At 41.8% G+C, this 12667-nt stretch overlaps 1 protein-coding gene and 1 long non-coding RNA gene across 3 annotated transcripts in view; one reads left to right on the forward strand and one right to left on the reverse strand.

Annotated features, from left to right (window-relative positions):
• The window catches only part of larp1 (La ribonucleoprotein 1, translational regulator), a 32273-nt gene extending 23978 nt beyond the window's left edge, over positions 1–8295 (reverse strand). Inside the window, exon 1 of one of the 2 annotated variants that reach the window (XM_044041908.1) lies at positions 7544–8295. In XM_044041908.1, the coding sequence (XP_043897843.1) occupies positions 7544–7949 (406 nt within the window). In that variant the 5' untranslated portion in view covers positions 7950–8295. The remainder of the gene's footprint in view (positions 1–7543) is intronic. The other variant, XM_044041909.1, reaches the window with a different exon arrangement.
• Positions 8296–9309: 1014 nt separating this feature from the next.
• On the forward strand, positions 9310–11174 carry LOC122780117. The gene is made up of 3 exons (XR_006361656.1): positions 9310–9360; positions 10700–10827; positions 11042–11174. It is a non-coding gene; the product is annotated as an uncharacterized LOC122780117 (long non-coding RNA).
• The last annotated feature ends 1493 nt before the right edge of the window (positions 11175–12667 follow it).

The raw sequence follows: 12667 nt of genomic DNA on the forward strand, positions 1-12667 counted from the left end.
CAGCCAGAGGCTACCATTAACACTACCCACCCCTACCCCCCCGCCACTTCACATTAACCACTGTCTCTCCCTGTGTCACACAATGCCCCCCCAGTTCAACTCACTCAGCTTTGTACTCTCCTTGTCAGATTCATTTACATAACCTAAAAGTAGAACTTTTCATATAATGACTGGAAGAAGTAACTGTTGTATTATGAAACAGCTTCAGTAACGTCATTGGCACAGAACCTAACTTTGTGCTGCAATGTTTTCTTTCAGGCCACTTTCAATTACTCAGTCCCCATATGTCGTCGTCTTCTTGGAAACCAACCGCGCTCTCAGCTCAGGTGGAGTCCAAAAACAGATTCCCACAGGTGACACAGTGCACACAGCAGCAACAATACCTGCTCCAAACCTCACAGGGTTTATCACAGGGTGAAACCTTTAAATAAACCATGTGCCACATCAGCCCTTTAGTGCTAGATAAACATGATGGCATTGGGGAACTGGCCTTGTCCTCCATTAGATGCTGGGACTTTTTTTTGGCTTTGGCAGGAGGGTTAAAACCATTCTTAAGTCACACTGTATTTGAAAGATTTAACTATTTAAAGGAAGTGGAGGATTCTGGGATTTCAACTCGGTCAATAAATATCAAAAACAAACTTGAACGTTGACTAGACTGGCCCCTTCTCACAGACTTGAAGATCATGTGGTCCCCAGGTCATTTCAGTTTGAGACCAGTACTCTGGCATTCTCCTCACATGATGATTTTCAACAAGACTTCCACAGAACGCAGAGGCCCCACATGCATTTCATTCTCATAAATAGTTCTTCAGTCCTCTTCTTTAGATTAAAGAAATGACAAACTCTGCCAGAGCTCGTTTAAATACAGACACAGAGTTCCCTACGAGGCACCGAAGGCAGCAGATTAGAGGGGGAAACTGCCTTCACACGAGGGAGGTGTGAAAACCGTTTTGTAAATGGCTAATCATTCTCATAATCAAAATTCCCTGTAACCTTAAATCACTTTTATCCACAAGCCGCATGCAGTCTGTCACATCCACTGCAGAGCAGAGTGACGACAGGAGAGAAGCCCGTCTGCAACGACCAAATATGGAGGACAAGACACCCACGCTGTGTAACGCTGCAGTCCGCCCTCCTCTCTGCTCCACACACACGTCAAATACTCGACCCGAGTGCTGTGGTGACATCGAGATCAGACAGCAGTGGACGGAGCAGCAGTAACAATTCACACACACAAGGGTAGCCCATTTTCCACGTTAAAAAAACAAAAAAACACCACTACCACCCACTAACATCTGACTTCTGTCTGCAAAGTGTAATCACCATCCACTCCAGGGTCAAAGGTCACTGCATTAGGGGTGGGTTTCTAATCGGCTCAGGCTCCGACTGGCGTTGATGTAGAACATAGATCGTAACATATGGATCATTTTGACGTCTACTGCTTTATTTTGGCAGTCTGGTCTAGACCAATTAATCTATAAGGCCGAAAAATCAGGCACATTTTCCAAATTTTTTACGAAACCGCATGATCCCATGACTATTGAATGATTGATTTAATAGTTTTTTTTATTACCCAGTTTATGCATTTAATATTTTGTTTATTCATATTTTTTTAATCTAAAATATGCAAATGCATTGCAGAGAAAATGCAGAATGGAGGGGCGGGTCTTGGGCGTTGTTTAATTAGTGTTCACTTAATTTAAGCGTAATATAAGTATATTAAAAGATTATGTTGTCTTTTAGGTAGTTTTCTTTCAACTAAAAACAATTCAAGAAACCACCGTTGTTATCTGCTGTATCACGTTCAATGTCACCATACCCGTACAAGCACAGCCCACACCCTGTCTAAACCATACCATACCAAATTGAAATGATGGAATCACAGTATAATATCCCAGGCTTTAATGCTAAACACAAAGGGTTAATTACGTGATGAAATCTCAAATCAAATCAACGTTTTGGTGATGTTGGGAGGAATTCTCACAAAAAAACACAACAACCCTCATCTAAAATGACCAGGGTTGCACTGAACGTGTCCGTGTCTCGTGTTAATTTAGAATATAGCACTACCAACAAAGTTCAGCTAACTGTGAAAACGACAATAAATCTCGTGTTATATAAATATATAAATATAGGTGTTTCAAAATAAATGAATGTTTTAGTAACAGCAAAGCAGGTCGATCTAAGGGATTCTGTTGGGGGCGCACTGACTGTCTGATAACTGTGTTTCCAAAACTCGTCAGAGGTTGTTCTAAATGTCCACACCCGCTGGCTGGGTGAACAGCCAGTCATCACAGAGAGAGGAGGAGACACACGCTGGCATAACAATGCACGTCAGTTTCCTAGAGGACATTCACAGCGTTGTACTAAAAGAGACGTTTAAAACCATTTAGCTTCTCATTACAGCAAAACTCAATAGTTTGGGGAATTTAAAGGAACATTAGGTCATTCGGTGTGGGGTTAAGTCACTGAACAATTAACACACGTTAGCACTTCTAAAGTAGCCCATCATACAGGTAGAATCGTGCACAGCTGTGACGTTTGACACAGCACAGTTTTACAGCAGCGAACAAGTTTGCAACTACAGAAACTGTCAAAGGTTGACATTGCTCTAGAAAATGGTTTCCTGGCCTTAAATCTAAACCGACTTCTCTTTCAGAAATCCCCGTACTTCCTGCAACAACCTGTAGCATCTACCTGGTACAGTAGAACTCTGATCAACCATTTCTTCCCTATATGAAAAACTATATCCAATCCACACGACTCCATCGGGTCCTTTTTTCGGCAGGACTTTTTTTTTTTTAAAAACGCCAATGACTGGACATGTCCTTGTTACAAAATATCCACACCCTGAGAAAACGTCCGTGCGGCCAAACCTGAGAATCATGCCTCTATCACGGAGGCCAGACACAACCCTGAGACAGATAAGCCCATATGAAATGGACAATTCAGGACACGGGCTCATCTGAAACAGCTGACAGAGAGGGAGGGAGAGTGTGTGTGTGTGTGTGTGTGTGTGTGTGTGTGTGTGTGTGAGAAGCACATTGCAGGAAAAGTGGAAAAGAGTTAATAGGATGAACATTAGGCAGCTACTTACACTCCAGGTTAATCTGCTCTGGGGTTCTGACCTTCTCTGCTCAACGATTGTTTTGACTGACGAACAGTTTTAAACCTCAAGACGGACAATTTAAAAAGACATAAAAATGAAGCCGAGAACAAACTTTAGCTTGTTGAACAACTCATCGATGATTAAACTGCCTTATTAGGTTTATTTTAATTAAATTACAGATAAAATATTATATCCTCGTGTTTCTATAAGTGGCTAGTTGTAAACCATGGGTCATAACACATTAAAACCTGTTTACAGCTTTCCCGTTCTTGTTCCAACTCTTATATGAAGCTCTATGATATAAAAACATTTTAACATTTGTTAATAAGCGATGTGTGGCACTCATAATGTTGTGTTGAAATACACCTCTGAAGACTACTTTTCTTTCAAAACACAGAGACAAAAAAACCTCTCTTCCAAGCCATTGTGGAGCTGCAGCAGCATCCACCCTGCCAGTACTTCCATGTCACCGATTCACACCTCAGCACTTCACTTTCATGCCCTTTGTTAAGTCCCGGCACCTCGTAAAAAATCCAAATACACACAAACATCTCAACACGTCTCTTCTCAGGACCAACAAAGAGGAACAGGATTCACAGCACAGCGACAAATGTAGGAGACGATTTAGGCGTCTGTCATCGCTTTGAAACAGCAACTCACTGCTTTCTGTGATACATACACAGTGTATGCTGCGTGTATGGTTTTCCATGCTCCTATATATATATATATATATGTGGCGAGTATAAGTAGTCTAAAATCTAGTTTTACTTCAACACATGTCTAAGAGAATCAGAATTACCGAATTATTTGCATGTTTTGTTGCCTTTTCTCTCTCTTATTGTACAATATTCCACTTTATGGTGGTGTCTGATTCTGCAACAACACTGAGGAAGCATGGATACCTGACCCAAGCCCGTACGAAAGGTTTGAAGATTAAAAATAAGACTGCCTGACTTCTGAGATTAAAGTCGGAATTCTGAGATGAATTATTCATAGGTGTAATTTGGGCAACACATCAAACCAATCAGAGTTCTACTTGTCAATCCCTTTAAAAGCCAGGTGCACCTGTGCCTGGCACATTGCTGTTTAAATGGTGAATCCAGGAAACTGAAGAAGCAAACGACTCTGCTGAGGAGATGGATCTGCTCGTGAACAAGGTGAAGGTGTGCGTGCAGAATAAATTAAAAAAGGGATGAAAATCAATGTTTATAAAGAGAGGTTTAAAGAACTAAACAGAAGACGGCGGTGTCGAAACAGGAGCGCATGGTCTCACATGATGTGCAGCTGCGATACAAATTATTGTTATTTTACATTAATGTGAGACATTTTGCTTGTACGTATTTAGAATCAGCGGAATCAGCAGTGTAACACTTTACTCATGAGGAGGAAGACACTGACGTATAGCAGCAGAAATAAGGGGGCTACACTCAACGACTCCATTAGACTGCACAGGATAAGGAATCGCACCAGCAATCAACCTGCATTTCAATGATGAGCAGAGGGAGAAGGAGCCGATGTTGGCGCCGTTTAACAAACATGAAAATACAGCACCATTGAGATCTCGAGGCACAAAATTGACCTTCTTGGTTTTGAATTGAGTGATCCGTCTCGTGTTTTACTCACAGAGAAAAGTACAAGTACGAAGTACAGGAACGGCATGGAATTCACTGAATGGAACGGCATAAATGAATATCCACTGGCCTTTTCCTATCTTTACAATTCATGTCGCTGTGTCCATATAGTTACAACGATTATCTTCCCAATCAATAACAATAATCCCTGATAAAACACAATGGCTACTGTGCATGCAGATTAAATCTTAAATTAAATGATGATTAACTTACTAGCTGAGGCATGCTGCAGAAAAAAGCAGCGACTAGATTTTAGATTTACACTAGATTTGCTGCTCGTCTTTGTCACAGATCACATTAAAGGCTCTGGTTACCTTTCGTGGACAAGTTAATTAATGAAAAAACAAAATAATGGACAAACTAATTATGAAAACATTTGTCCAGCCCTAATCCAGATCCACCCTGCTCTGTGCTAAGATTTAAGACACATTTGGCAACATACGCCCTCTGTGATCCCAAAACAAGCTGCGTGGACTGCGGAAATTAATTTTCAGTCGTTCAACTGGTGTTTTTTATCCAGGGCAGGAGTCCGGGATCTCGCTCAAGGACACCCTGGATACACAAGATCGATAAGGCAGCAGTCAGTCTACCTGTCAAAAAAGTACTCTTTTGTACACTTTTCTTCAGTGGACAGTCTCTCAACTAAACAGAAACTACTAATTTAAGAAACACGACAAACATTTTGCTACACCTCAGTCTACACTCATCCCCCGACTGAGGCAGATTTACTCAAAATCTAGTCTGACGTTTAATCAATTATTTGCTTAACTGATCGATAGAAAATTGATTGTCAACTGTTTTGAATGATCAGTCATTAAAAAGGCAATTATCAAGAGAATACAGCCTCCAGTTGTAGCTTTATGTTTGTACTCAATTACAGTTGTTTTCATGATAGTTGCAGTGTCACAATGTTGTAGTCTTTGTCGAACAGACAAGCCACCTGAATAACACAACTAAATGCTAGGTTAAAGGGCAATAAGTTGGTAACAGCTGGTAGAAACAAGCAGTTCCACAGAAAGGAGCCATGGCCCACAAAACAAACATAACCAAAATGTTCTTCACTCTTTTAGAAAACAGTCACAAAAACCTCCAATGTGTCTAACAACAAGACTGACACATGGATTGTGGATTAAACCCCTTTAAGTAATTGAATTAAACACTACTGTCTGGTTCAGTCTTGCTGACAGCTTTACTTTCGGACACATATGACCCAGAGTGATCCAGATTCAGGGTACAGTGAGGGTACAGTGTGTACCCTCATGACCAGCCTAGAGCAAAAAGACAACACATGCTGCTGACAGAGCTGGAAGTGTCCAGGAAAAAGCTCCTATGGCTCAGAGACATGGGACCACATTGACAGGACAGGAGGAGGAGCTGCTCCACGTGTATCACCAATAATCATTAGAAATTATTGATCTGTGTCTTAGTCTTTGATTACTATGATGACAAAATAAATAAAAAATAGGCATCTGTGACGTTTGAGTGCGGATAACAGTCAGACCATGAAGGAGCCATGATGACTGTGCCACGCTAGCAACCATGCTATCGACAGCTAGCATGGGTTGACGGGGGGGGGGCAGCAGTCCGGTGTGGGCTGACAACGTCCACAGGACGTGACAGTGGCTTTGATGACCACCAGAGAGCCGATCTGCGCCACGTAGAACACCATCAGCGGTGTGTGGCTGCCGCAGTTTAGCGCCGATGTGGTTATTAACGCGGGCTAGCCGGCTAACAGCGGCCATGCCTTTATCTCGCTCAGTGGAACACGTGGAATGAACACGTGACGTCTCATAACAAACCCGCTGCTTTTTAGGGGATAAAAGAGCTGGTGTTTAACGGTACCGACGTGTTTCGGTGTCGGGAAACGACTTTAAAGAACATCGGGGAGTTAAAACGCCTGACAGGCTTCACACGGAGTCGACTGCGGCGGTGGCAACATAGAAGCTAGGCTAACATCTGGGTGCGAGGGGCTTGATGGCAAACTAGGCCAGCTATGTGTGTGCGCGCTATTGTTAGCTGTTAGCGGCTACACACACACTAAGCTCGTGGGTTTTAATGCTAATTGGTGGAGAGTGGGACACAGAGGTTGTGTGTCGACACCTCCATCGGAAACAACCGCTTTAACACGGGGGACACGAGTTACGTTGCTGTGGACGAGGAAGCACATGAGAAGCTCGAAATGGCACAAAAACGTGTTCGCTTTTATGTCTTTGAGTCTGAGCTAACTTTGAAAGTTCAAAGTCACTGCAGAACGGTGACAACTGCTACAAGTAGCATGACTTCACTTAGAAACTGGGGAGAAGAAGGAAACACACCCACCCAACAAAACCTGATCTGCTCAAATCTGCTTTGTCTGATGTGATGATGACATAACTTTACTACAACTACTACTGCGTCTACAGTACAACATTAGACCACCTTAAAGCAGAGTTGAGCAAGGGCAAGTATAAAGTGTAAGGAATAAACTTTTTGAATCATTTTAGAAGAGGGAATGATGGTGCTCTCTTGTGAAATCAGCCACCCATGATTCCACACTGCAAATTCAGGAATAGTCCACACAGGGGGAGGAGACGGTGGGGACTGGGACTGGGCCGGGCAGGGGGGGGGGGTGCCATGCACTCCAAAAATAACCAGCTTGCGGGGTTTATGTACGCAGCCCTTTGCCTTATTTTAGTGTAATAAATGCGATCTGACCCCATTGTGACAATTGCTTGGTCATCCCATGAGCTCACACCTGGACACACACACACACACACACACACTGACAGCCAGGAAATCAACATGTAGGGAGGGTACAAACCGTGGTGTGCTTGTCCATTCACGCTGACCACGGTCACAGCGTTCATTTTCCTAGTCCACGGGTTCACCTTGGGCGGGGGAGCTTCAGTAAACTCCTTTCTGCTGCTCTTAACTCCCTCCTCGCCTTGCTTGTCCTCGCTGTCACAGTCTTCTTTGCTCTCCTCCGTCGGCTCTTTGGAGCTCTGCTCCTCCGCACCAGGGGTGCCTCCCTTCTCGGGGCTGCTGCCGCTGCTGCTGCTGCTGCTACTGCTGCTGCTGCTCCCCTGGTCGGCGACATCAGTCTGCCGCTTAGCCCCGTCGCCCCGGCGGCCAACCTCTTCCTCCGGCTCACCTCCAATCATTTTGCCGTGCTCCTCCGCTTTGGCGAGCGGATTGCCGGGCAGGAGAGCCTCCACCTGAGTGGCCATTTCCCCACCACCGTCTTTCTTCTTCCCCTCAGGATTACCAGTCCTTCCCCCGGCCCGAATTTGTCTTCAATTTCAAGGAAATGTGAAGTTGTTCCGCGGATTCTGCCGCTCCTAGACCAACGAGCTTCAGTCTAAGACGCAGAGCAGTAGGCGCTGGTTAAAACATATGTAAAAGAAAATATATAGAAACGTGTCCGAAGGCTTCTCAGGATTACAACCTTATCTCCTCCACCAGCAGCAATATGGATGATCCCCACCACGCGAGACCAGGGTGCGCGCACGCACACTGTCGAGGGGGAGTAGACACGTAAACACGGGAGCGCGCGCTTTGGGTCAGGCCGAGGTGCTGCATTCAAGTGTTTCCTGGTCAAACACGCTCTCGAAAATCATAAGGTTCCACTTTGTCAAAATGTGTTTAGTATTCACATTATACTGACTTGGTGTTATTTTTTGGACTACATTTGCAGTTTACAAATCCAGATTTGAAGTAATCGAGAAAAACTACAAAGAAAAGGCGTAGCAGGCATGTTTTTAACCATTATAAGTGCCTTCAATAAAGTTACATAACATACACATAAAAAATGAAGGTATACAATTTCTGTTTGTTTTAAACCAACATCAGTCGTTTTCATACATATCAAATATTAATGTATTTTTGTCATGATGTATCTTCATTTTATGGTCTAAAAAACACATTAAACTTCATGCAAATTGGATTGTTTGAGGTTTGATTGTTGCAGCTGCAGTCTGGTATATGTGAAAGATGAGCAGAAACATTTGTTTATATGCATAAGCATTCCTTTTTTGCAATGTAATATTTCATAAGTTTTTAACCCTTAAATTGCCAAGTTTTTATGCATATATGTGTTAGTGTGCGTATTTTAGTTAACCTTGTTTACAATAGATCAAAACATACAAAAAGTACATGGAAAAAAAATGAGAACACTAAAAAAATGCACAACCTGGCATACATTTTTAACAATACGCATAAAAAAGGACTACAAAATGGTACGTAAGAAAGTACAGTTCTTTCTTGTGTGTGTGCTTTACATTTAAAATGTTTACATCAAATAAAAACAACATTCTACCTACGGCATATAACGTCAAGTAATCATTGTGTTTGTGGAGTAGCAGTTATTAAGCAGTTATTAAGCACACATGATCTATAATGTGTGACTTGATCAGACTCAGAACTGTTTATCCAGTTATTAATGTGTATTATTAATGTGTATTCCGGAAATCAGAAATTTAAAAAATGAAAATAGATCAAATATAACACATCCCTTTCTTACACAACCCCCTAAACTGAGATGTAAATTATTTTCACTTTTCCCAACTGACGTGAACGCACCACGGGATCCACGATGACGTCGGTCTCGCCCCGTGAACACGTCGAACCCCCGTTAACTCGGTAATTATCTATCACAAACTACACAGTTTCACTGTAACCACAGCTTCTGAAAACCCTCCAGACTTTTTGTGACACATGTTTATCAAACAGATGAATTTTTTATTGTCGCTGCTGGTTTTTAAACGTGTGTAAACAGATTTGTGTGCAAACGCAGTTAAAGCCGCTGTTGACGTCTCCCCGCACACGTGTCCACAGTGGAAGCTGCACGTGTCCAGCTTTTTAAACAGTTTATTTTTCTCTCCTGAAACTTTTAGAATTTCGTCGCAACAACAAACTATACGTTCAAGTTTGTGTCTGTGTTGTGTGAAAATCTACTGTGTGTGTGTGGGGAGACATATAATGTATTAAAATCATCTTATTTAAATAATTACAGTATCATTTGTGATATTTGATACAGTGTGTGTGCTAATGAGTTACAGACTGAATGAATGAATGAATGAATGGGTGTATTTATGGTTAACAGGAGTTAATGACTTTTACATTTGATCTGATAAAGACAAATGAAAGTGTTATTGTTTCCTCCTAATAGTGGAACGCAGGTGCAACCTCATGGACATTATGAATTATGAACACATTTTAGAGACAAACTCATTTATACAGCAATAAAAACATTGATCCCTATGTTCACTGTACATTCAAGTTTTCAAGTAACTGAAACTGAAGCATCATCAATTATAGACGGCCTGGTTTTATGAAGTATCAGTGGCCTGATAAACCTGTTTTCAGTCTCTGCTCCTGACAGCTCAGCTGCGGTGTGAAAGACTTTAACTGTAGTTAATGTGTGTATTACAGATTGACAGGACCTAATATACAGTTTACACACCCAGTGTGACATTAATACAACAGAATAAAGTCTTAACTTTGGATGAGATTGTAAAGTAACATGTTTACAGACTGGACAACACAATTTCTAGTACTGCTAACTGTTAATAAAGTTGAATTCCCAAAAGCAAAACTATGAGTGGCATTTTAAAAATGTACTATGTACTATGAAAATGTCCTGTAAAAAAAGTGCTGGCAAACAGCAGAGAAACTTCAGCTGCTGCTCGTGGCCAACAGTTTATGACTAAAGCCAAAAATATGCCATCAGTCTGCGTTTGATCATGACATGTGTGTGTTTTCTCACAGTAGACTACAAATGAACGCTTTATCATAAACTGTGTGTGTTGAGTGGTGAATCAGCAGGACCTGCAGACCTTTGCTCTTCTTTTTTTCACTTTCACTCGTTTTAACTCAGACATGTTGGTGCACATATGACCTTTGAGTGTACAGTAGCTACTACCTGGATGTACTGTATCTGAAAGTAAAAACTATGGCTTTCCTAACTTATTAACTGCAGCTGCACCAAACCACGTGTAGCCCTCAGACTGAATGGAGTGTGGGGGACAAGACTGGACTGGCTACACTGTAAAGTCTCTGTCATCCACCATGTGGTCACATGACTGTTCAACAGACCCCCCTCTTCAGGTGAGAACAGGTTTTCCTGCCTGAAAACTGTGTTTTAAAGAAGGGTTAACTGGGTGTGGGAATGTAAAGTCACAAGCGTCCCATCAGAGATATGATATAATGGCATAATGGTCACATTATAATTTTTTCATGTTGATATTTGTTATTTGTTGTGACCTTGACTTAAACAACACTTAATGTTGTAAACCATCATTACATTACACCATTTTTGCAGCCTTATTTGAAAAGGGAGAGAGGGTGGTGACGAGAGGAGAAGGGGGCCAAGCATAGATACCTGTGGTACCTCAGGGGTAACTAAAGGACCGCCGGAGCCAAAGTGACCAATTCAGAGTGGCACAATATGAAGAATTTAGGTAAGAGAAAAGATTATGAATTCTACATTGACCCACGACTTATCCTTTTCAATATTTTACTTATTTATTCACGCATCAGAGTCATGAATATAAGCCATAATCTACTAGATGGTCACTTTCTTTACACTCAGCACTGAAATAGTGAAAGTGTATATTGTCATGTGACTTTTCCTGTTTTCAGAAGTGTATGAAAAACAAGTCATGACACAAGGGCGTCCATCCTGTGTGTACAATTCCTCCCCTAATCCCTCTATTCTACATGCTTCCATCTATGTCTGTGTCTTTTGTCCCCACCGTGCTGCTGTTTGCTGGTGTTAATAACAACATCACCGCCATGACACACACACAAACACACAAAGGTGAAGCACATGTCTCCTCTTTAACTAACTCTTTTAATGATGCATACTTTATTTTCTTTTTGGATTTGCACTTCCATGTTTAGTACTGCTGTCTGGATGGTTTTACTGTCCTCATGCACCTGTTGCTTTATTTTTACTCTTATTAAAGCATGTTTTAGTTTTTGTTTGAAGGTGATATTAAAGTAAATGGTCTATTTTTATTTATTTATTTATTTATTTATTTAGTTAGTTATTTATATATATATTTATATTTATCGCACCTTTCTAGCCTTGATGAATTTGATAGTTTGTATTTTTTGTAAATGCTTAGTTTTAGTTTTGTTTTCTAGCACGCTATCTAGCTAGCGAGCTGTAATTTTCTATGACAAGAAAACAGAGCTAGCTCGCCAACTATCTGTCTATCAGCAGTCGACGCTGATGAGTAGCACAGTAAATAGTGTGTTTAGGTTTAATGAGAGACGTCACGTCCACTCTGCTGGTCTTGAGTGTTGTCGCTTGTTCATTGAGAACATACCAGTGTGGTGTTTATGTCACTTTCTCTGAGTGTGTGTGTGAGTGCTGAGGTGTATCACTGTCTTTGCTGGCAACACAACAAACAGCCTGCTCTGTAGCACCTGTCGCACACCTTCACACACACACACACACACACAGATGAAGCGAAGCCTTTGCATTCACACACACACACACTGTAAATAGGGCTGATATTTAGTGAAATGGCCGCGTCCTATTCTTTGTGGCCAATGACACTGGTGACACGTAAAGCTCTGCTGCATTGTCCGGCTCTCTCCAGCTCTTTAGCAGTGTAATCACCAGTGAAATGGGAACGGGCCGCTGGGATGAAAACACAAGTCAGCAGCCGGTCAGCAAATCCCAGCTGAAAGCTGTAAAATGATTTGCCCCGTAAGCAAGACGAGCTCGAGGGGCCTGTATGGAGCCGCTGTTTGAGAGTGCCAGTGCACAGAGTTACAGGACACACTCTTTAATATCTATATACATATAGATTTGATGTTTTTACAAAGGAATCTATCCACTGCTGCCTTATATATGTTATTTAAAGTTTAAAGAGTTTTATTCGACCAAAACACCCTTTATGCACACAAATGCATTGGAAACATTGGGGGAAAAAGT

The sequence above is a fragment of the Solea senegalensis genome, linkage group LG13 (genome assembly GCF_019176455.1).
Source record: "Solea senegalensis isolate Sse05_10M linkage group LG13, IFAPA_SoseM_1, whole genome shotgun sequence".
Taxonomy (NCBI): domain Eukaryota; kingdom Metazoa; phylum Chordata; class Actinopteri; order Pleuronectiformes; family Soleidae; genus Solea; species Solea senegalensis.